This window comes from Chelonoidis abingdonii, chromosome 13 (assembly GCF_003597395.2).
Source record: "Chelonoidis abingdonii isolate Lonesome George chromosome 13, CheloAbing_2.0, whole genome shotgun sequence".
NCBI lineage: Eukaryota > Metazoa > Chordata > Testudines > Testudinidae > Chelonoidis > Chelonoidis abingdonii.
The window spans coordinates 31630678-31655972 of NC_133781.1; the positions used below are offsets into that span (position 1 = coordinate 31630678).

The 25295-nt window shown below is 51.5% G+C and overlaps 1 protein-coding gene across 12 annotated transcripts in view; it reads left to right on the forward strand.

The window, feature by feature from the left end:
* RBFOX3 (RNA binding fox-1 homolog 3) overlaps positions 1 to 25295 on the forward strand; it is a 408389-nt gene that overhangs the window by 269750 nt on the left and 113344 nt on the right. For 6 of the 12 annotated variants that reach the window (XM_075071916.1, XM_075071917.1, XM_075071914.1 and 3 more), the window contains 2 exons: positions 7619 to 7663; positions 14504 to 14966. In XM_075071916.1, the coding sequence (XP_074928017.1) occupies positions 14949 to 14966 (18 nt within the window). In that variant the 5' untranslated portion in view covers positions 7619 to 7663; positions 14504 to 14948. Of the gene's footprint in view, positions 1 to 7618; positions 7664 to 7861; positions 7925 to 14503; positions 14967 to 25295 lie in introns of all 12 variants that reach the window. The other 6 variants (XM_075071923.1, XM_075071924.1, XM_075071925.1 and 3 more) reach the window with 2 other exon arrangements.

Below are 25295 nucleotides of genomic sequence, written 5' to 3' on the forward strand. Positions count from 1 at the left end.
AAGAGAGAGATTGTAATAATCATATTCCCAGACAGCAACGTCTGACCAGGCAAACCGGTGGACACTGACCTGCCTTGCCTGTGCCACCACTCAGCGTGGGCTCAAGCTCCCCTCCGTGCCGACGCTGCTGAGCTGCTCCCAGTGGGGGCAGGCAGCGACTCTCATGCTTCTGTCCACATAGGATCAGAGCCAGTGGAGCCCCCTCTCCGGTTGCAGGGGGCGGGGAAACACTCTCCCCCCCCAGTCCCAGGGGGCGGTACAGTAGGTCAGGTATCCTGAGGACCAGCAGCCCTCCCCCACTGCCACAAGTGTCATTTGCAATTATATGATCCAATGTTCCCATCCCACCAATTGGTTCCCTGATTTAAATCAAACCCTCGGCAAGTAACAGGAGCAGGGCCGGGATCCTGTCCCAAAGGGAGACATCACCCCCCAACAGGGCCTCCCAGCCGATATCCTGAGAACCACCAATGACCACCAGTCCGACCCCTCCTGTTCTGGAGAGGGATCCGGGCCATAGGCAGGGTGAAGGAGCTCACCCCAGGACCCTTTCACCCAGGTCCCACATCCGACTCAGCATCTGCGGCTGCACCACCACCAGTCATGCTCTGTCCAGGCCAACGCTGCCCTGGCAGGCGGTGTTTCCCCACTGACACCCCCTGGGCAGCACCCCTATAGTCTCTCCAACCACCAATCACCAGTCCGTGCGCTGCTGCTCCCTGCATGGCTTTTCCACAGCCCTTGCTCTCTCTCACTGGTCCTCTCGCTCTCTCAGGCTCTGCTAACCAATGCCCAATAACAGCTCCGATCCCCCTGATGGGGAACACCAAATCGGAAAACCCTTGTCTGGTTTGGAACAGACTTCTCGGGATGCCTGGCGCGCTCAGCTGCTCCCAGACCTCATTGTAGTCCATCATGGTCAGGAATCTGCTTCCTCAGAGCGGTCCCCTCCCCAACTGCACGATAACCTGGCCATTGGTGAACTTCCCCATGCGTAACGTCTCTCTTTGTGCACGAGGATCACAAGTCCTTCTTAAGAGTGGTGATTAGGACCATGCACTACAGTTCCCCAAGTGGCTCTGACCACAGGCCTGTGTGCCTCTTTAGGCTCCCCCATAGGTATGTCCAGAGAACTACCCTGGTGTGCCAGCACCTTCCGATCACACACCTCTTTGCCAGGTCGAGGCTGCAGACTCCTCTGCCCTGGACTGCTCCTGCAATCCCCAGGGGAAACCCTGCTACTGCAAAATCCTCCTCTCCCAGCGGTCGACGGCCAAGCTCCTCCGCGCCCAGACTGGCCGTCGCTGCAAATTCCTCAAGGGGACCCTGTAACTTACCAACAGTCCTCTCGCGGTCACACACTTCAGAGGTTAACTGCCCCGAACCCCGTTCCTCATCAGCCTCAGCAACAGCGAGTCCTCATATCACCTCCTCTGTTACTCTCCCCAGTCACTTACGCAGGAAGCGCCATCCACGGTCAGTGTCTCTCGCTGCAACATTGTCACGAGTCCCCGGGTTGATGCTCTGGAATACTGCTCCACAAAGCCGAGCAGACTCTGGGGAGCTCCCTCCCTCGGAGCACGACTGTTCAGGCTAAGAAGCTCACTACGGTCTTCACCTCCTGTCTCTTCCTTGGAGCATATCAGCACCTCTGCCCCTCCGTGTGCTCCCACAAGCGAGCCCACCCAGGCGGGCCCGGGAACGCACAGGTTCTGCACCCCACATTTGCAAGTAGACGTGACTCTAGCCAGCAAAAACAGAGGTTTATCGGATGACAGAACAGGCTAAAACAGATGCGTTGTAGGTACAGCGAACCAAGACCCATCGCCGGGTTCATTCCTGGGCGGGGGGGGGCATAGAGACCAGACCCACTAGTCTGCACCTCACTCTTTGTCCCAGGAGCTCCAGACAACCGCTCCACCCCTCCTCTCTGCCAGCTCCTTTCCTGGGCCAAAGTCACCTGATCCCTTTGTCTCCACACTCAACTGGCACCATTGCAGAGGAGGCCAGGCCCATCAAGATTGCTAAGCAAGAGTGCCCCGCATTTAAAGGGGCACTGGCCCCTTCCTCTGTCAGCAATCACACACCCTAATCCACCACCAAAGATACTTAAGAACTGCCCATGGGGACACGGAGGCAACCAAACACATGTTCAGAGCAAAACATAAGAACAGTCCAGTGTACGTCTCACAACCTTCTGTCACTGCTGCAAAATGACTATTATTGGATTACCAACACAGAAATTTTCCGTCCTGCTGTAATAAGCTCCCTTAGCTGATCACTCTCTTAGAGCGGTATGTAACACCCATTGTTTCATGTCTCTGTGTAAGAGAGATCTTACCTACGATTTTCCACTGCATGCATCTGATGAAGTGGGCTGTAGCCCACGAACACTTATGCTCAAATAAATGTGTTAGTCTCTAAGGTGCCACAAGTGCTCCTATTCTTTCTGCGGATACAGACTAACCCGGCTGCTACTCTGAAACCTGACTTTGTCATGTTACTGGCGGGCTGTGCTGGGAAGGAGGAAGATGGCGAAGGTGTCTAGCTGGGTTAGAGCTTTTCAGAGGGGTTTTATCCTAAGAGGGCTAATGGAAGTCAGCCCCGGGCTAATGGAAGTCAGCCCCAGCCTAATGAGCTGTGTTCCTCCATGAATCTGATTCATTGAGGCAGGAATTACCATAATTGATTATCCTGCTGTGCGACTGAAAGCCCTGTTTGCTAACAGAAGTGCCTGGAAATCACTTCCATTCCTCTAGCGCAACAGGGGAGCCCTCCGCATGATCCATACAGGGCGTATGCACATTCGGATAATCTGTGGGGCCAAAGTTCTAGAGTGGATCTAAGTAGTCATCCCTGGTGCAGCACGTAGTCCTGGAGCAATCCCAGTGTGAGCCCGCACAGTGCTTCAGCCCTTGGCTCTCCATGTGTCACTCACTGGCTAGTGCCCTGTGGCACCCTCTGTACCCAACTCATAGAGAACGGGAGTCTCCTGTAGTCACTAGATAGTGAACATGGATCCTTTCTCACGCCAGGCTTTCTGCTCTGCAGGTCACCAGCTCAGTCCTAGATGTTGAGCAAGATGGCAGCTGTCAGGCACGCACCTACCTGAATCCATTTCCTTTCTCTTCTGGCCTCCTCTCCCTGCTCACAGCCCTTCCCCGCTCTCTAGCTTGAAGTACTGTGTGGTTGATCTTGTGACTGTATTGCAAGTCTCCCAATGGAGGTGTTCTCCTCAAAGCACCTGCTTCTGGAGTGAGGTGTTTATGTGAGAACCTCAGCTTTAGTTTTCTAGCAAGCTGCAAAATGTGACCCCTAAGGGCTCAAAAGCCAGAAGGCACAGAAAGACCTCACCTTTTTTACTTCTAAAATCTCATGATTGGGGGTGGGGGGACTGAAGGGCATTGGCAGAGCTATGGTGGGACCCAGCCAGTGCAGAGGCTGTGGGTGCTGTGGGTCTGGGCTGAGGGGCATTGGCAGCACTGTGTTGGGACCAGTACAGACCAGTAGAGTACTGGGGATGCTGTGGGTCTGGGCTGAGGGGCATTGGCAGCGCTGCAGAATGGCTACATTCTGTACTTATATACCCATGAAGCAGCAAACCATACAACTCCTCCCTTCTGGAGCATGTTCTGTCCCCACTTTTCTTATGCGCTCAAAAAAGTGAACAATGTTAAGAATCATTAAAAAAAAGGATATATAGTAAGACAGAAAATATCTTATTGACACTATATAAATCCATGGTACACCCACATCTTGAATACTGCGTGCAGATGTGATCTCCCCATCTCAAAAAATATATATTGGAATTGCAAAAAGTTGCATGGTAGGCGAGGCAGATATGGGTTAAGCGATTATCTATTCAGGATTTACTGTTAAAAACATCGTCCTTGAGCTTGTAACCCCACTCCCACCACTTTGAGGTTACTGCCTGCCACCGTTCCCTACCACTCTCTCAGCTTATAGCATGGTCCTCATTATCCTCCTCTGTTTTCACTGCTCCCCAGTCACTTACCTGCGGAAGCGCCCATCCCGGTGCAGTGATCTCCTCCGCAGCACCAGTCTGTTCACGCAGTCCCCGGGTGATGCTCTGGACTGCTCCCAAGCAGCGTGACCTCGGGAGAGGCCTCTCTCTCTCTCGAGCAGGACACTTGTTCAGAGGCAAGAGCTCACGATCCCTCCTGGGTCTCTCCTTGGAGCAAATTCAGCCATCACTCTGCCCTCGTGTGTTCACAGCAGAGCCCACCTCACGGCGGGGGTCCCTGGGGCCCAACCAGGGTTCTCGCACCCCCACTTTGCAGTCAGTACGACTGATCTTAGGCCCAGCAAAACAGAAGGTTTACTTCGATGCACAGGAACAGGGTCTACAACAGAGCTTGTAGGTAAGAGCGAACCAGACCTCTCAGGCGGTTCATTCATGGGGCGGAGGGGGTGGGGACAGTTGAGCCCAGACCCCTAGGATCTGCAGCTTCAACTCTTAGCTCCCCCGGCAGCTTCACGACTAACCTCCTCAGCCCTCCGTCCTCTCATGCTCAGCTCGCTTTACTGGGCCAGAGGTCACGTGACCCTTTGTCTCACAACACTTTCAGCTGGACCTTGCAGAGGAGGAGCCACGGCATCAGTTGCTTAAGGCAGCAGTGCCGAGCATTTAGGGCAACTGGCCCCGCTTCCTCTGTAAGCAATCACACACACCTTAATCGCACCCACAGATAACTTAGAACTTGCCATGGGCATGAGGGCACCAACCAGTTGTTCAGACAACTTAAGAAGTTCCCGTTTGTGCACTTGTTTCTCAACCTTCTTGTCAATCTGCTGCAAATGGACTATTTTTGATTACCACTACAAAATTTCGTTCGTCTCGCTTCGTGGTAATAGCTTCACTATAGATGATCACTCTCGTTAGAGCGTGTATGGTAACCGTTGTTTTCATGTGTCTCTGGTGTGTATAGATGATCTTTCCTTACTGTATTCCATGCATGGCATCTGATGAAGTGGGCTGTTAGCCCACGCAAACGTATTGCCAATAAAATGTGTTAGTCTTAAGGTGCCACAAGTGCTCCTATTTTCGGCGGATACAGACTAACCCGGCTGTATCTGAAACCTGTACTTTTGATTCATGTTTTACTGGCGGGCTGTGCTGGGAAGGAGGAAGATGGCGAAGGTGTCTAGCTGGTTAGAGCTTTTCAGAGGAGGTTTTTACCTAATAGGGCTATGGAGAGCCCCGGGTAATGAAGTCAGCCAGCCTAATGGCTGTGTTCCTCCATGAATCCTGACTTCATTTGAGCAGGAATTCCATAATTGATTCATCTTGCTGTTGGGACTGAAGAATTAGCCCTGTTTGCTAACAGAAGTGCCTGGAAATCACTTCCATTCCTCTAGCGCAACAGGGGAGCCCTCCGCATGATCCATACAGGGCGTATGCACATTCGGATAATCTGTGGGGCCAAAGTTCTAGAGTGGATCTAAGTAGTCATCCCTGGTGCAGCACGTAGTCCTGGAGCAATCCCAGTGTGAGCCCGCACAGTGCTTCAGCCCTTGGCTCTCCATGTGTCACTCACTGGCTAGTGCCCTGTGGCACCCTCTGTACCCAACTCATAGAGAACGGGAGTCTCCTGTAGTCACTAGGTAGTGAACATGGATCCTTTCTCACGCCAGGCTTTCTGCTCTGCAGGTCACCAGCTCAGTCCTAGATGTTGAGCAAGATGGCAGCTGTCAGGCACGCACCTACCTGAATCCATTTCCTTTCTCTTCTGGCCTCCTCTCCCTGCTCACAGCCCTTCCCCGCTCTCTAGCTTGAAGTACTGTGTGGTTGATCTTGTGACTGTATTGCAAGTCTCCCAATGGAGGTGTTCTCCTCAAAGCACCTGCTTCTGGAGTGAGGTGTTTATGTGAGAACCTCAGCTTTAGTTTTCTAGCAAGCTGCAAAATGTGACCCCTAAGGGCTCAAAAGCCAGAAGGCACAGAAAGACCTCACCTTTTTTACTTCTAAAATCTCATGATTGGGGGTGGGGGGACTGAAGGGCATTGGCAGAGCTATGGTGGGACCCAGCCAGTGCAGAGGCTGTGGGTGCTGTGGGTCTGGGCTGAGGGGCATTGGCAGCACTGTGTTGGGACCAGTACAGACCAGTAGAGTACTGGGGATGCTGTGGGTCTGGGCTGAGGGGCATTGGCAGCGCTGCAGAATGGCTACATTCTGTACTTATATACCCATGAAGCAGCAAACCATACAACTCCTCCCTTCTGGAGCATGTTCTGTCCCCACTTTTCTTATGCGCTCAAAAAAGTGAACAATGTTAAGAATCATTAAAAAAAAGGATATATAGTAAGACAGAAAATATCTTATTGACACTATATAAATCCATGGTACACCCACATCTTGAATACTGCGTGCAGATGTGATCTCCCCATCTCAAAAAATATATATTGGAATTGCAAAAAGTTCAGAAAAGGGCAACAGAAATGATTATGGGTATGGAACAGCTTCCATATGAGGAGAGATTAAGAAGACTGGGGCTTTTCAGCTTGGAAAAGAGACTAAGGGGGATAGGATGACTAGTATGGAGAAAGTAAATAAGGAAGTGTTATTTACTCCTCATAGCACAAGAACTAGGGGTCACCACATGAAATTAACGGGCAGCAGGTTTAAAACAAACTGAAGGAAGTATTTCTTCACACAATGCACAGTCAACCTGTGGAACTCCTTGCTAGAAGATTCTGTGAAGGCCAAGACTATAACAGGGTTCATAAAGTACTAGATAAGTTCATTAGGGATCGGTCCATCCATGGCTATTAGCCAGAATGGGCAGGGATGGTGTCCCTAGCCTCTGTTCGCCAGAACTGGGAATGGGCTACAGGGGATGGATCACTTGGTGATTCCCTGTTCTGTTCATTCCCTCTGGGGCACCTGGCATTGGCCACTGTTGGCAGGCAGGATACTGGCTAATGGACCATTGGTCTGATCCAGTCTGGCTGCTATTAAGCACATCTTAACTTTTAAACCAGCAGACAGTACTGTACAGAACTAGTATGGGGAGAGAGGGCTGTGGGGAGAGACTGAAGTGCATTTGCAGAGCTATGGGAAGGCCAGAATAGAGCATGGTAGGTGCAAGTGCTGCAAGTCAGGCTTAAGGTGTGTTAGTAGCATAGGCTGGGGGCTCTGGACTCGCAGACCAGGCTGGAAGTGACAAATGGGAGACATGCAGCACCAATCTGCATTACATCTGGCTCCACATAGTTCTTTCAGCCCCTCACTGCTGTGAGTGCGAAAATCCACCAAAAACTAGACTGAGAAGATGCTGCTTCTGGTAGTGAAATATATGACATGGAATGTGCCCATATAGCATGGACTTCAGCCGGCCCAGGAATGAAGCTGAGCAATCTGACTGCTGGTTCCTTGGTGTTCTTTAGAAAGAACTAAAATGTCTCATTCACCCTTTATTTGAAATGTGGAGAGCAGCAAGCTTTTAACCAGGGCAGGTTTCCCGGATCTCCTAGGGAGATAATACTATGTATTCAAAAATTTTTGCCAGTCAATGAGAAAATGGCATTGACTGTAAGCAAGTTAGCGATAATGATCATTGATTTTAATTCTTCTTTCTTTCTTTCTTTCTTTTCTTAGAGAGTCCAGCGTGAGCACCACAGGGGAAACTTGGCTGAATAAAAGGTACAAAGACACTTTCCTTTTCTGAATAGACATTGAGAGAAAAGAATGTTTTTGTGTCTCAGGCTACATCTGGGGTCCCCAATTGCTCCTCTGTGCGGCATGTGCCAGTGCACTCTGATCGCCAGGCCAGCTGTGTTGGGCTGATACTAGCTGCTGTGTCTGCGCTTCACTGGCACAATCCACCCCGTTGCTCCACAGTTTATGGGTTAAGCAGCTGGATCACACGTGTGGACTGGGGATCTGCCAGTTGGGGAAAGCAAGGTGGATGGCCTGCTCGGTTCCCTTCTGTCTGTCACTGCTGCTGGATGTAGACAAGTAGCTTTCCATGGCTCCAGCCAGTGGCAGGAGGCTGAGACTTTCTTGAATGGTGCATGCCAGTGCAGGGAGCTAACTGGGGGATGGGTCTCTGGAGAGGAGGCTTGGCAGCTGGCATGGGTTAGGGATGTTGTGCCCATGAGTTTCTTTGTGCCTGCTGACATTGCTGACTCTTTGTGCTGTGTACAGCTATCGAGAATGAGCTGTGCAGGGATTTGTTTAGAGCACTGGAGAAGTGGGGATATCGTATATCTTCATCAAGCTCAGCGCTGGGGCAATGTCTGCTTTTCAGGGAGGCCCCTGCTTTGTGTACCCAGTAGTATGTAACCTATCACTTAAATCAGCTTCTATACTACGTGAGGGTGGGTAGCTAATGTGATGCTAATTTTTAAAAAAGGCTCCAGAGGTGATGCTGGCAATTACAGGCCAGTAAGCTAACTTCAGTACCAGGCAAACTGGTTGAAACTATAGAATTATCAGACACATAGATGAATACAATTTGGGTTCAACATGAAGAGTCAACATCACTTTTGTACAGGGTAGTTATGCCTCACCAATCTATTAGAATTCTTTGAGTGGATTAACAAGCATGTGGACAAGGGTGATCTAGTGAATATAATGTACTTGGAATTTCAGAAAGCCTTTGACAAGGTCCCTCAGCAAAGGCTCGTAAGCAAAGTAAGCAGTCATGGGATAAGAGGGAAGGTCCTCTCATGGATCAGTAACTGGTTACAAGGCAGGAAACAAAAGGTAGGAATAAATGGTCAGTTTTCAGAATGGAGAGAAGTAGCTAGTGGTATCCCCAAGGATCTGCACTGGGACCAGTGCTGTTCAACATATTCATAAATGATCTGGAAAAAGGGGTAAACAGTGAGGTGGCAAAGTCTGCAGATGATACAAAATTACTCAAGATAGTTAAGTCCAAAGCAGACTCACTGCAAGAGTTACAAAAGGATATCACTAAAGTGGGTGATAAATGCAAAGCAATGAATATTGGCAAACATAATCCCAACTATATATACAAAATGATGGAGTCTAAATTAGCTGTTACCACTCAAGAAAGAGATCTGGGAGTCACCGTGGATAGTTCTCTGGAAACATCCACTCAATGAGCAGCAGCAGTCAACAAAGCGAACAGAATGTTGGGAATCATTAAGAAAGGGACAGATAAGAAGACAGAAAATATCACATTGCCTCTATATAAATCCATGGTACGTCCACTCCTTGAAAACTGCGTGCAGATGTGATCGCTCCATCTCAAAAAAGATCTATTGGAACTGGAAAAGGTTCAGAGAAGGGCAACAAAAATGATCAGTGGTCTGGAACAGCTTCATAGAAGGAGAAATTTAAAAAATGGAGACTTGTTCAATTTGGAAAAGAGGTGGCACAAGAACCAGGGGTCACCTGATGAAATTAATAGGCAGCAGGTTTAAAACAACCATAAGAAAGTACTTGTTCATACAAGACACAGTTAACCTATGGAACTGTTGCCAGGGGATGCTTTGAAGGCCAAAAGTATAACCGGCTTCAAAAAAAGAAATGAGTGAGGCAACGAAAGCGGACGTTGGCTCCAGTGACAAGCACAATTTCTAATGAAGACAGGGCTGGAAGAAGGGCTTAGCAGTGCTGACAGGCAGGGTCAAGGCACCGGCTCATTAACATCCAGACGGGCAGCCCTAATATACCCTCAAGCAGGCAGAGCACCCGGACCTCCCCACATGTCAGCCTCTCCAGCCCATTCTTTGCTCAGACACAGGTCAATGACAGTGTTGTGAAGTAGACGCCTCCCCCATGGGAAGAATGTTCTCACCCCAAGTGGTGTCACGTGTATCAGAGGCGAACACTGTTTGGCTGTCCTGGCCTGGGGCAGGTCTGAGCCAGTGACCTGGGTCCCACTCCTGTTCCCAGTCCCCTGAGCAATCATTCCCCACGCCACCCTGCAAGGATAGTTCCCAAATCTGCTCAGAGCCTGATGCAATAAGGAGCTCCAGCACAGTTACTCAGAGAATGGCTTCAGTGGCTGGACCTTTTGCAGAAGTGCATTTCTAAGAGAGCTCCCATGTGAAAGCCAACTTTCAGGTCTTGTAGGCTGGTGGTTAAAACCCACTAACCATGAGCGTGATTGTCCTGCCTCCTCCGATTTCCCGTACTGGGAAGATTCTTAGCCCAATTCAGCTGTGTCTATAAATAACACTCATCTACATTGATATAGTGCCCTTTGTGCCAAGGGACCCTAAACTGTGCAAGCAGTATACTCACCAATCTCTCCCCTCATCCCTCAAATGTAGCCATCTCTGGGGTGGAATGTACTAGCCATTTCTACAACAACAACATTTCAAAACAACAAATGTAACAGAGGGAATTGAGGGAAGGCAGGATGTTTGCTTGACTTTAGAGTTCACGACACTAGCAAAAATTGCCAGGAGATTTTTAGGGGCAGATTTTTAGAGTTGCAAAAAAAAAGCTTTAAAAAGTGGAGTTCTGCGCACACATCAGGTGTTTAGATGCTTAGATGAAGGCCAGGACTAGAACAGGGTTTAAAAGAGAACTGGATAAATCCATGGAGGTTAAGTCCATTAATGGCTATTAGCCAGGATGGGTAAGGAATGGTGTCCCTAGCTTCTGTTTGTCAGAGGGTGGAGATGGATGGCAGGAGAGAGATCACTTGATCATTACCTGTTAGGTTCACTCCCTCTGGGGCACCTGGCATTGGCCACTGTTGGCAGGCAGGACAGTGGGCTAGATGGACCTTTGGTCTGACTCAGTACGGCCATTCTTGTTCAGATATTTGCATGCGCATATACCCAATTCCTGTCTGTCTAAGCAGACTAGTCCCACAAAGATAGGTATGCAATGTGGCATGCACCAGTGGGTCTCCTTTGTAGAATACGTGGCTCTTAGTAAGTGCTGGTCTGGTCTCTGTCTCGGCCACAATTCAATCTTTTGCTGCTCAGTATCCCTCTAGGGCTATTCTGGGATACAGGTCCAGGATTGCTCACATGTGAAGAGCACTACCTATTAAATTACCGAGATCTTGCATCCAAGCACAGGTCTAGCCCGTACCTGCTGAGATGTGCTAGGTTCCCAGCACAAGGCATCTGGCCTGTTTCTTCCTGTAGAGAAGTCAGGATGCTGGATTGGGGAGATTGTCATTGATTCCACGGCTCCATAATGCCCTACCTCGAAAAGAGGGAGCAGCAGGAGAGCCTGGGCAGGGCAAGGCACAAACTGAGTTGGGAACAGCAAGGGAAACGCTGTCAAACAGGAACTAACAGTGGTTTTGTGGTCAAGTTTATTATGGTGATTTGTGTCAAAGGGTCCCAAAGTGATGTAGAGTCATACCCAGGGATCCCTTCTAATGCTGACTGAGAGCCAGCTACCTCCCTGTTCAACATCACACAGCTTAGACAGGAAGGGGAGGCAAATCCCTGCTGGTAATGCTGGCCATGGGATAGCTAGGAAAAGAGAGAAACACACAGCCAAACAGTGACCTGCCTGTGTCTTAGCCTCTTCTCCCCAGCAGGACAGCACCAAATCTCCCTTTCTGACCTGGGAAGTCTTGTTAAGGGGAGAGAGGTTTATATCTAGGCCGTCCTATGGCCTCCTCAGTTTGTGTGTGTGTGTGGTGGGGGGAGCAGCAGTTGGACTCGCTCCCCGAGGCAAGGGGTGGGGCTGTGCTTGCAGGGCTCTGGAGGGGAGCGGGGGAGGCCTTGGACACCAAGGTAGGACTGAGTGAAAGCCTGGGTTCTTTTCCCGGCCTGCCGCGGTGATCACCCTCTCCTGATGCTGAATTATTAAGCGTGTTGTTTTCTTTTATTGCTGTGCTGGAGGAGAACTGCCTCACACCAGCTCTGTTTTGAATGTGATTATGTGCTGGGGGGGGCTGTCAGCGCCAGCAGGGCCCCACAGAACTATCTTCCAGCCCTCACACGCCTTCACCTTCCCTTGCTCTTATTTCTTTGCTTGCTCCTGTGTCTGGCTCAGCTCTCCGCGGCACAGCGGGTCCCTCGGAGGACGGGAGATTTAGTGTCTGACAGAGCTGCTGCACCCGTTGCCTCGGCTGGAGCCTGCCCAGGACCTGCTCCATGCAGGGATTGTTTATCTTACCCTGAGGATTCTGCTTCTTTCCTCTGCGGGACGGCGCGTGAGCCATAGCAGGGATTTGTCCTCCTCCGGAGAAACGGGGCAGCAGTAAGGCTCAGGCAGGCATGTGGTAACTCTCCAGAGCCTCTCACTGGGGCAGCAGGGCATTCCTGGGGTCCAGGCCCATCTCTGGCTTGGAGTGGAGTTGCAGGAATGGTCGGGGGCAGAGCAGCACGCAGGAGCTGTAGAAGCACAGCATGGGATGATTATATTCTTGTAATAGCCCCTTGGCAGCAGAGCTAGAATGTCGTGATTCTGCCCTTCCCTGGCCTATCCTACAAGAGCCCTGTGCAATATGAAAAGCTAACACAGAGAGACCTTGTCAAGTCCCCAGTGCAGCTGGATGCTCCCAGTCGTCCTGCCCCTCAGTTCGTCAGAATGTCCCTAGAGCCATCCCGAAGGAGAACCGATGTGCTTCGGGATGGCTCTAGGGACATCTGTTTGCACCCCTCTGGCCAGAGCAAGCCCATTCCTTTGCCACTGCGTGCCCCCAGCCTAACCAGTGCCTCTCCCTCACAAGTCACTGGGGGGGCAAAGCTGCTGACCTCTAGCCATTGCCTGGACTTAGAAATGGCTGAGCGACAAGGCTGGGCTGCCCACAGCACACACCTGGGGCAGGTGAATGAGCGATTGGGTTGCAGTGACGGAGTCCAAGTGGCAGGGCTAACCTGGGCTGCCCACAGGACACGCCCGGGGCAAGTGAATGAGCGACTGGGTGCAGTGACGGAGTCCGAGCGGCAGAAATAACCCGGGTTCACAGCCACGCCCGGGGCAGGTGAATGAGCAAGCAAGTGCAGTGACGGAGTCCGAGCGGCAGAAATAACCCGGGCTCACAGCACACGCCCAGGGCAGGTGAATGAGCGATTGGGGTGCAGTGACGGAGTCCGAGCGGCAGGGATAACCCGGGCTCACAGCACACATCCAAGGCAGTTGAATGAGTGATTGGGTTACGGTAACGGAGTCTGAGCAGCAGGGCTATCCTGGGCTGTCCACAGCACACGCCCAGGGCAGGTGAATGAGCGATTGGGTTGCAGTGACGGAGTCCAAGCGGCAAGGCTAACCTGGCTCACAGCACACGCCTGGGGCAGGTGAATGAGCGATTGGGGTGCAGTGACGGAGTCCAAGCGGCAAGGCTAACCTGGGATCACAGCACATGCCCAGGGCAGGTGAATGAGCGACTGGGGTGCAGTGACGGAGTCTGAGCGGCAGGGATAACCTGGGCTGACAGCACACATCCAAGGCAGATGAATGAGTGATTGGGTTACGGTAATGGAGTCTGAGCAGCAGGGCTATCCTGGGCTGCCCACAGCACACGCCCAGGGCAGGTGAATGAGCGATTGGGTTACAGTAACGGAGTCCGAGCGGCAGGGCTAACCTGGGCTTACAGCACACGCCGGGGGCAGATGCATGCTTTGCCTGGGTTCCCAGCTCTGCCTTGTACTCTGTGGCTGTGGGCAGCCCTTTGAACTCAGCCCCCCTTGGTTCGCCCCGGGCATTATGGCAGTTTAAGATCCCAGAGTAAAGCATTGTTCAAGGGTTGCCCCTTCCCTTCTTTAGGCTCACTAATCTCTGGTGCCCCCAGCCTCCGGGATCAGGCTCTCCCAAGGCTGTTCCTGCTTTTTCTTCCTGCTTCCCACCCCACGTCTGCCTGATCTAGTTAGGTTGTAAGTGCTTCGGGACAAGGACTTGCCCATTGTGTGCAGCGCCCAGCACAAGGGGGCCTTGAGGTGCTACCCTAAGCCAGACAATAATAATCATTCCAAGAACTTTTACTCCCTAAGAAGCCTTGGAGGAAGGGGCTTGTGCAGAAGTGACTGAGGCCATAGCCATGAGAACGAGAGGGCCGGGGGCTCCTGCAATGAGGGGTGGGGCAGCCACTAGTCCATCCTGGCCTATGAGGAGCCATGACCCGGGCCTAGCTCAGGCTCTCAGCCAGGAACGCTGGCTGAGCCTGACCCAGGAACAGGAGAGGAAAAGGAAAGGAAAAAGCACTCGTGCCAGGGAGCAAGCGCAGTCGGAGCTGGCTGGCACCTCGCAGGTTAATTGTGAGAGCAGCCGATTCCCTTATTGACAGGGTAGCTTGAAAAATGCTGAGGCAGGACATCCGTTACACAGCGTGTCAGAGCAGGAGCCCACACTCCCAGCTCTGCCGTGCACGCGCTCGCTCTCCCCGCCACACATTCCCCTCCCTTCCCCAGCAGCCAGTCCAGCCCCCCACAACAAACCTTGCAACTTGGCCCCTAGTCCTTCAGCCTGGCTCCTCATGCTGCACTCCCAGCCTGAGTCCAGCAGCCCCTGCACTCCCAGCCAGCTGGACTCTACCTCCGCAGGAGGAGCAGGTCCAGCCTCGCTCGCTTTTCCTCTCTTCCTTTTTCTCCTAAGGACACCCAAGAGGATTTCTTTTTGGTCCCTCCCCCTGTTTTTAATATCGAATCAGCTCCCCTCACCCCCACCCTTCCTTGCGCTGTGACTCGTGCTGGGGATCTGGGGGCTCGCTCCTTCCCCTGCCCAAGTTGGAATCCTTTCTGCGACCCTCGCACCACGAGCAGCTGAGTGCCAGCATGATGGACACTGATGGCCAGCTCTGACGTGCATGGCGGTCTGTGGCGAGTGACCCCGCTGTGCCGGCGAGGGACCCGAGCCGATAGGGCATTGCTGCCAAGCCGTCCACCAGCACCGGGGACAGAGAAACTGCGAGGGAGCACAGTGCGGGGCGCCTCAGCCAGCTGCGCGGGGAGCAGAAGGGGAACCCCACACCCTCTCATTGCGCTGCTAGGCCAGCTCACCCGATTGCTCCTCTCTGGTGCTGCGCATCCCCGCTGCCGACATGATGATGTATTTCTGGGTAGGTACCAAACACAGGATTTTCCCCTTTCTTTACTGGGGGCTGGGGACTGGTTTGTTTTACACTATGTTTGCTTCCAGCTTCTGGAGCTCTGGTGCCTGCCAGGGAGATGTTTTCTTCTTCCAGCAAGAATCTCTCTGCTTCCTGGCTTCCATACAGCCAGAAGGGATCAGGTGTTTGCCTGATGGAGACAGGCCCCCAGGAGCAAGGAGATGAGAGCTGTCTTCCCCCTCCCAGAAAGGGCAACTTGAGGAGGGCAGAGCTTCCTGGTTTGAATTCAACTAGTGAAAGGCATGGTGATCCCTCCCTACTCCCTGCTAGGAAAGCTTTCTGGACAAATCCTGACCCAAAGTTCTGCCTTTTCCTGCATCTGCCCCATCTGAGCCCCAGACTCACTGGGAGCTTTCTCCAGCACAGCCCTGGTGACTCTTAGACTCAGCAGAGAGCTCTCTGCAGATCACCAGGTAACAGGCCAGGGGAGCAGGAGGTCCTGCTCAGAGGCATATTCCCTCCACTAGGAAATCTTTCTGCACCTGATCCACCCAATCTCCCCTCACATCACTCTCTGGAAGAGGAGTGGAGGACAGTTAACAGAAGCAGCAAATCTTTGGCTGCTCAAGAGAAGTTGCTTTGTTGTTTGCTTTGCTTTGCTTAGAAGAGGCTTGTGCTGTGGGTGAAACGCCAGAAGCACTTACCCAGGGGTGGAACCCTAGAGAACGTGGCCCAAGGTGAGAGTGTCCTGGAGAAAAGGGCATCTGCTACCGCTCGTTTGGCCTGGTGCTGGGAAATTCCTCCTTCATCTGTACCCAGCACATCTGAGTTTCCCATGCTCCTTTCAAACAGCTCAGCTTGACTGGCAGCAAGTCCTGCTGGAAATAAGAAAAGAGGCCTCTCAGTTATAAGTCCGTGGTATTCAGGCAGCAGCCGAGTGAGCAGCTGCAAGGACGTGGACGAGGCCTTGTCCTCAATGCCTTGGACAAGAGACTTGAAATGTAGCTTGTCCTATAGAGCACAAAGGAGGGGCACGTGAACAGTGGGAGCAGGTATTGAAAGGGCATGTGAACTGACCTGGGAGCTTCCAAGGCCAGACAGCCAGAGGTTAAAGCCAGGCAGTCTGGCCACATTCAGGAGAGAATGAAGTGACAAGATGAAGAAGCAAATGGGCTTGAGACAAGAGCAGCAGACAGCATTCTTGTGTCTGCCAGGGCCGCCCTTCTCCAGGAGTGCCTGCACTTACCTGGGGGCTGGGGCCTCTGGGAGCTCAGCGGGGTGGCACCGGCTTTTTACACTGCCTTCTCCCTCTTTCAGAGCACGTCCACACTACGGCCCAAGTCAATCTAACTTACATCGCTCAAGGGTGTGAAAAAACTGCCTCCCGAGCAACACACATTTTGCACTGTCCACAATGGTGCTATGTTGACAGGAGACACTCTCCCACTGACACAGCTTCGGCTTCTCGCCAAGGTGGAGCAATTATGCCAACAAGAGAGCGCTCTCCCGTCGACATAGCGCGTCTTCACCAGACGTGCTACAGCAGCATGCAGCTGCGCCAATGTAGCACTGTAGTGTGGACTTGCCCTGAGTCTGCCTCTCGGATTTCCCATGAGATCGGGCTGTCGGGGTGGAGGGCAGGGGGTTCTTGGCTCTCTGGGCGTAATCTCCTGCTTATTTCACATAGTATAATTGGCTGTAGTTAGTGCTTCCTTCCCTCCCCCACTCGCCACCTTACCATCTTTAGAAGTGCCAGCATCCCAGCCCGAGGGCTCTGCAAAGGCTGTTTAGTTCTCTGAGTCCCTAGCACAGCCAAGGTCCCCAGTTCACTGCTCTGCATAGTGGTGGCATTGGAAACAGGCTCACTGGCCGTGCTCCAGGTGCTGTCAGCCTCTGTGCCCATCCTGATCTCCCTGGGCTGCAGTGTGCCATGGCACCTGTTCTCCAGGATGTTTTAAGCCATTTTAAGTAGTAGGAGGCAAATTCTTTTAATCACATTTCAAGCTGAATGGGGGGGTCTGCACATCAAGCTGAGGGTGAGTCCCAGCTCGAGGAGACGTATTCACACAAGCTCGACGAAAACAGAATGTAAGTGCAGTGGCGCAAGGAGCAGGACAGCCAGCCACCCTGGGGCCTAGGCTGTTTGGCAGCTATGTCCTCAGGGCGGCTGCCTCTCCCATACTTGTGCTGCCATGACTGCATCCTTGCTTTGGCCCACCAGTTCCATTAGAGCTAGCACAGAGATGTCTCCTGGAGCTGGGACTCACCCCAGCTCAAAGGCAGGCATGCCCTCCTGGGCTGACACTCAATGTAGACTCTCACGTTACTGGGCTCAGGTGCTGTTTTGGGAGAGAGAGTAAGGAAAATGCGAAGACATGATTTAAATAACATAACAGAGAGGAGTGAAGAAAACAAGGCCAGTGAGAGACTGTGACACATGGCACAGCAAGGGGGAGATGGGAGAATAGATACAAATGGTCTCCTTGAGTGTGCAGGGCAGCACCTGTGTAACTGAGCAGAACCTGCCTCAGAGAATGCTACTCTAGAAGCCCTGTCTTAGCAGTCTCACCAGTTATTGCCCTGCCTCTGAGTCCGTCTTCCTGGGGAAGCTTAGAGAGGCGGTTATGACAAAGGTAACTGGTACCATCTGGACTCCTTGGAAGTCCTTGCCTCTTTCAGTTTGGGTCTGGTGCAGTGACTCTGCTGCTCTTGTTGGTTGATGTTCTGCTGCTAATACTGGGCCGTGGCCTGGTGTCCAAGCAGCCTCCAAGACTGTTGAGTAGCCTCCAAAGTTGTTAATCCCCTGCAGTCCTGTTGAAACGATTCTGTTTGTTTGTCTGAGAGGGAGCAGAAGGGAAGGTTTGACGCAAATGCTCATCTGCATGGTTCTGTTTTGCCAACCCTCCTGTTGAACATGCATGTGATGTCACTGGAGAAATTGCCAAGTGTTGTCATCCATCTGTGAAAGATATCCAGCTGTGTGTCTCAGCAGAGCTGTATGGAGAGGCATCTTTGTGGGTTTTGTGCCAAGCCACTGTAGCTGCCTGGCTGAGATCAAGCTGTCTGATGCCGGGCTGAATAACATGGAGGTGATGCTAGTGGACTGGGGGAGCATATGACCGGGTGGTTCCTGCCCCTGTTTTTGATGGCACTTACTCATCCTTTGTCTAAGCAGTTTGCAGTTGGGGATGCCTCTGGAATCATGGCTGTTCCTGGAATCACAAGTGGCATCAGTGACCAGGAATGCCATTTTCGCCTGCTTCTAGCCAGATGTTTTTGACCATTTCTTTTTGATCTGGGTCTCACCACGTAATCCAGATTGGCTGAATGCAGTTCCCATGATCTCCTCCAGGGTGGTTTTCTTAGATCTTCCAGCAACCTTCTATACTATTGGCTGTGCGTTGTTGTGGTGGGGCTGTCGCAGGCGTTTCTCATGAGTGGCTCCATTCCTTTCTTTCTAAGAGAGCCCAGAGCACTGAGCCCTGCTCATTGGCCCCAAAAATCTTACAGGCGGCTCCACAAAGCCCTGTTCTCCAGCTCAAAGTATGTGTGGGGCTACTCGGTTAATTAAATATGGGCTGCAGTGTCTTCATATGTGGAGGAAACCCTGCTCACTGCATGTCTCCACCTCTCCTGAGCCGGTTGGGGCAGTGGCATGACTTATTTGGTGTCTAACAGGTTGGGATCTGACTGAGGGCTTGCTGGGTTCAATCCAGACAAGACTGAGATGCTGCAGGGAAGGTTCTTTCAGTGCCAGAGGCGGGTAAATGTCTGCCATTTGCTGTATGGGATGCAGCTCAAGGTCTGGTCCTGGATGCTGAGGTAGCAGCAATGGCCAATGCAGCTTTTTATCATCTGCACTCAGTAAGGAGATTACAACCTTTTCATGAAGAGGTGGCATTACGGTAATGCTATGTGCTGAGTTACAGTCATTGTAGAAAGGTGCAGTGTGCCAGATCCCGTCTCCAGCAGGGTTTCCCAACATCTCCCATCTCTCCCCCATAATCTGTGCTGGCTACCAGCCCAGTCCAGGGGAAGTTGAAGGGTTAGCTTGAGAAACAGCAGCAGTGAAGGGCAGCAGCAGCAGCACGGGGGCCACTGGAATACATACCCAGAGTCACGGGCGGTGGCGTTAGCCATGGCTTCACTGTGGTTATTTCCAGAGCTAGCTCTGAGCTCTTGTACCACTGTATGTCCAGGCATGGTGCAGTTATGAAGACATGCCCTTAGAAAGTACCTCTTTCTTTACATGTTTCTGTCTCATGTGAGACTCCTGAGCTATCAGGCACTGGTTTAAGTGCCCGGGGTGTTCTCAGTGTGGGGTCCCCTGGCCTGGTTAGTGTTTTGGGGAGTGACTCTGATAAACAAGGATCATGTCAATGGGCAACATGTCGTTCCTGTACCCAGGTAGTAAAGCTCATTTTTATATGTCTGAAAGTAAATACATAAAACCACAGAATTTCCTTTCCTGATAGCCACAGTGCTGAGCTCTACCTGGGCTTCTGCAAGGCTGTGCTGGGGTGTAAACCCAATTACCCATTAGTGTAACAGTGCCACAGACACAGTCTGGACCTAAAACAGTCCGACCAGCGTTTGTGCCCCTTTCCCCCTGGCAGAATACAGCAGCTAAACCTGCCTGTGTCCAGAGGCCAGGCAGCTCTGGGGTTCTCCCCACTGCCTTGCTGTAGTGCTCTGGGGCTCTCCTGAGTGGCTAATGAAGGGGTGCCCATCTCTGCTCTGCACTCTGGCACAGGGTAAGCGTTCAACAGACATTTGTGGTGTTTTCCAGTGACTGTTTTGCTTTCAGAGCCCCAGAAGGAAAAAAGGACAGGAGTCCTTGTGTCATGGTATAATTCCCAAATCTGAACCTTGGTGTCCAAAATATGGGTACCAGCATAAATCCTCTAAGCTTAATTATCAGCTTTGATCCTGTAGTGCTGCCACCAATCAGGACTTAGGGTAGAGCCCCTGATAAGCTCTGGTCTCCCCAAAACCTTCCCTGGAGACCCCCAAGACCCAGATTCCCTGAGTCTCACAACAAAGGGGAATAAACCATTCCCTTCCCCCTCCTTTCCTTTCTCCCACCAGTTCCCTGGTGGTTGCAGACTTCCTTCCCTGGAGTCTTATACAAGATAACCAAAAGATCAATTAGATTCTGAAAAAGAGGAAAACTTTAATAAAAGAAGGAAAAACATAAAAGTTGTCTCTGTAATCAAGATGAAATATTACAGGGTCTTTTAGCTTAAAAAATGGATAAACAGCCTTATCCAGAAAAAAATACAATTTAAAATATTTCCAGCAAACTACACATTTGCACATAAAGAAAACCAAATAAAAAGACTATACTGTCTTTCTACCTTTGTACTTACAAATTGGAAACAGAAGATTAGAGAGCCTGTAGAGACGTGTGGTCACCCTCAGAGCGTAGAGAGCACAAAGCAAAACCCCAAAACTACAAACAGAGGCTTCCCTCCACCGAGATTTGAAAGTATCTTGTCTCCTGATTGGTCCTCTGGTCAGGTGTTTGGCTCCCTGTTTGTTAACCCTTTACAGGTAAAAGAGACATTAACCCTTAACTATCTGTTTATGACACCTTGTGGCACCTTAGAGGCTAACACATTTATTTGAGCATAAGCTTCCGTGGGCTGCAGTCCACTTCATGGGATGCTATAGCCCACAAAAGCTTATGCTCAAATAAATATGTTAGTCTCTAAGGTGCCACAAGGATTCCTGTTCTTTTTGCAGATACAGACTAACACGGCTGCTACTCTGAAACCAGAAAGAAATGAGACCCACAGCCCCTCAATGGGCCAGGCCGGCGGGAGGCTCACTCCATTTGGAAGCACTGTCTGTAGATTGGGATTCCCCTCTCCCAGCCTGATGCAGGCTTCCAGAATTACAGAGAGGGCACTAGGGCAGCTGCAGGGAGGAGGTGGAGGAAAGGCGCTCAGCAGAGAAGGGGCTAGTGTGAATTTAGGCTTTCTCAGGGAAGTAACTTTTGGTCTGAAGGTTCTTTGCTTTCTGAAGTCTTTGTGCAGCCCCTTTCGGAGGGTCCAGGAGCCCCTTTCTGTCAGGACAGGATTCGGAGGTTCCCAGCGCTCAGCTCATGTCTCTGCTCCAAATGCCTGACACTGGGTCAAGACCAGGAGGCCACAGCTGGGATGGGAGGTTCCTGAGTGTGGCTATCCGAGGAGGGACACAGTGCATTTGGAGAACGTGTTTCTGAAGGGGAAGCTGTGGGCTAGCTGGGTTGGGGTAAAGGGACCTTGATTAAGGATGAGATTTGGTGCAGCTAGGGGAGCAAACCGCATGGATACAGGGCAGGGCTGCAGTGGATGTCTGTGCAGCAACTCCATAGGCCCCAGGCAGAGTTTTGCAGAGCCCTGTGTGCAGCCCCAGGGCTATGGAGCCAGGCTCAGGGAGTAGCGCTTTGGCTTTCGTGACTCCTAACCCCCAATTCTAACCACGAAACAGTTCTTTCTGTCCTCCCAATAACACCTAGCACAGCACAGGCAGCTCTCTGCTGGCTCTGCCAGAGAGTCTGGAGAGAGGTGGGCCTCGGCTCCTAGGAGGGAGGATTGGTCTCCCCAGGCTGTGCAGAAGGAGGGCTCAGCTCCCAAGGGCAATGAGGTAATAGCTTGAGTGTCGTCCCCAGCTTGGGCACGGCAGGAGTTTCTCAGTCTCTGCTGTGGAGGGAAGCGTAGGGGTTTGGTTTCCTCCTGTGGCTGGCATTGTGGTCACTGTTGGCAGCGCTGCAGGGAAATTCTGCAGTGGCAGCTACCAGCGGGCAGCTCAGTAATTGACACACAACAGGCTGGGATGCCAAAGCAAAAGGTCTTCAAATTAGTCGTGATTGCAGGAGAAATAAAGAGCATGGGGGGCGAATGAAAGGAAGGCTTCTATAAAGATTATGATTTTTAAGTTTGCCCTGGAGTCCTAGAAGCTCTTTAAACGCTAATATCCTGTCTGTGCATTTAAAAAGCCTTATAATGAGGATTTAGTGTCGCCTTTTGGAGCACCTCCTGCTTCGTGGTTCCACGCGCTCACATGCTACCTGTCTTCTGTCCTGATTGGCTTTCCTGCCTGGGCTAAGCCATGTGACTGGCATCATCTCACACATGCAGGGATGTGCCAGCCCCCTTTCACTCTCCTGCTGGCTCAGCAGCCCTTTCCCCCATCCTAGCTTTTGGGTAATAACTGAGTCTCATGCAAAAACACTCAGGCCTAAAATTTCCAAAATTGCACCTGATTTTGGGGACCTTCTTTTCTTGGAGCCCAAATTGAGACCTCAGAGACCTGTTTTTCAGAGAGGCTGAGCACTCTCAGCACTCCAGCAGGGGAGAGTTGTGGAGGCTCAGTGTTTCTGAAAATTGGCTGTTAGGGCCAACTTCTCCCTTACCCTGTCCCTCGTATCATCATTCACCCAGTGCAAAGTGTGTGGAGTGGATGGAAAATGCCACCGTTCTGGTTCAGTGGCGTTTTACCTCCCTCGGGGCTGATGTCAATGAAGTTCACAGGGTGCATGGCCGTAGAGAAAGGCCAATGGTGGCTTGTCCAGAACAGGAGAATTATCTGCCTTAAAGTCTGAAAAAGAATCAGTCCAGAAACTCCCCAGAAAAACTCAAGTCAGGTGTTTATTGCCATCAACTTTTTTCATGTTCTTTTCTTTGTGACACTTTTTTGTTTGTGTCGCCCCTTTCAAACAAACTATCAAATCCTCAGCGCAGGGAGAGAGCAGCGATGCCTTCAGCTGAGCTTTGGGATGGTGATGAAAAGCTGCCAGGGGTGAGAGGGACAAGGAGCTGCAGAGGAGAAAGCTCTGGTGCTGAGTGTAGGGAGATTGTGAGGAGATGCAGAGAGGGGGCCACCACTAGACAAGGGGAGGGAAGAGGCATAGAGTGCAGTATGGACAGCTCCACCTCCCCTGGGAGCCCACCTCCAGGTCAGAGAGAGTGCAGACTCCATGGCCCGTGCACTCTGCTCAGGCTGCCAGTTGTGACAATGGGTTTGCACTGTGGGCACCAAGTGACTCTCAAGGTTTGGCTGCTGCCCAGCAGGGATGGGTTTGAACAGACAGCCACGGAGTGACACATTCTATAGTCCGGTCCCAACCCCCTGAGCACTCTGTTCTGCCATTTGCTGTCTGATCTCTTCACCAAACGCCCCCCATCAGCAGAGAACTTGCAGAAGGATCCTAGGGTTTACTAGAACTAGTTACCAGATTGTCGCTCTGCGGAAGGTTTCCGGTAGTGCTGATCCCCAGATGGGATCTGCCTGCGGGAGAGCCAGTGCTGCATGGGAGGAGAGGTGAGCACAGTGCAGCAGCTTTTTCAGGGGCGAAAACATGCCTTGGTGATGCTGGTGTATGGTGGTGTCAAGCTGACCCCTTTACTAAGCCCCACAAGCTCCAGAGCCCCTTCCCATCTTCTCCCATGGGGTGGCTGTCAGGCATAATACTGAAACCAAGGGCTGGTGGTGTTGAGGCACTTTGGATTTCCTTAAGCTGCCTGGGAAGGGCCTGCTCATGCCTCTGGCAGACGGGAAGGCACTGTGCACTGCTGAGGTGCTTCATTATCTGCATGCTTAGCTCAATGGCGAAGGGCTGGTGGGGGAAGAAGAGAGTGATCTGCCCCAGTGACAGCACATTCACACACCCTGGTGGGCCATCAGAAAGATGCTCTGAACTTTCTCACCATCACTTCTGTGGCTTCTGCAATGACATTTCATCGGCGGTGTCTTGGCTTTTCCCAGTAGGAAATACTACAGAGCAGTGGCTCTCAACCTTTCAGACAACTGTACCCCTTGCAGGAGCTGAGTTGTCTTGACTTAAAAACTACTTGCTTGCAAAATCAGACATCAGAATACAAAAGTGTCACAGCGCACTATTACTGACAAATTGCTGACTTTCTCATTTTTACCATGTAGTTATAAAATAAATCAATTGGAACATAAATATTGTACTTACATTTCAGTGTATAGTATATAGAGCAGAATAAACAAGTCATTGTCTGTATGAAATTTTAGCTTGTACTGGCTTCGCTAGTGCTTTGTAAAAGTAGGCAAATATCTGGATGAGTTGCTGTACCCTCGGAAGACCTGTGCGTACCCCCAAGGGTATTTGTACTCCTGGTTGAGAACAATTGCTGCAGAGTCTGAGATTGGAGCCCAGGCAGAGGGGAACCAGAGTGGGAGGTGTCAGAGCCCTGGCTTGGGGAACTGCTCCTTGTGACACTGCAGCTGTTCACCTGTGCTGCTCCCCTGGCGCTGGGAGACGGAGTCATTCCCGACCATCGGTTCTGTCCTGGTTCCGCTGCCTGTGTGTTCAATCCCATTAAATCCACGCTGTCAAATTGTTATTTCCTATAAATATTGCGTTGAGCGAAGGGCTTCAGGAAGGATTGTATTGATTGAAAGAGAAAAGCTCGGGATTCTCGCTGGCACCAGGGCAGGGCCATGCCTGCTCTACTTAATGAAAAGTGTAAACTGGGTGAGATCCTGAGTACCCAGCACCCACTCTGCAGAGCCCAGGAGCCCAGGGCTAGGGCCAAGAGAATCTCATTGCCTCCTGGTTTTGGCCCATGTGATTCATATGCAGCATCTCCTCTTCACCAGCTCCTGGCTTATGAGGGCAACTGGGGATTCTCATTCTGTGGTGAGAATGTGGCATATATTCCTAGCAGCGATTTGTGGGATGAAAGTGATGAATCTTCAGTAGGTCCTGGCCTGTTACAGGACATGTAGGTTATTTGACACATGTACACACCCCTTTCCCCTGCAGAATAATTGGCTTTGAAGAGATTTGGTTGTTCTGCTGTCTTCTGAGTCCACAGCAGCATGAGTTAGGAGCTGGCTTCCCTCTCATGGTCCAGGTTCCTTCCTCACTATGGGACACTCCACGCAGGAGAAGCCTCAAATCCTTTCCCTCATGACACGCTGCATTTGGGAGAATCACTTCCTTATTACAAAGTGACTAAATTGCTGGGTCTGGATACGGAGTCAGCACCTCTCGTATCTTGGCGGCTACTAGCTTCTCTCTAGCCTAGCTCAGCAATTGGGTTTCCAGTCCATATCTTACCAGAGATGTCCCTACTTGGTCGTCAAGGCAGTCAGGCAGGGGCCAAAAGAGCTGTGGAGACAGAATTCCCCCCTGCAGCCAGGGCTAGTGCTGTGATCCTTCCTAGCACAAATGGCTGAAACCCCCAGCAGGGCTCTCTGGCTGGAAGAGAGGCATTCTCTGGGATGGGAGGCTTGCTGTGAAGGGGGGCAGGAGCTGGTGGTTTTGTGGCTGTTGATGCATTAGAAGGAGAGAGCAGTTATCTATCTGCATATTTGCTGCTT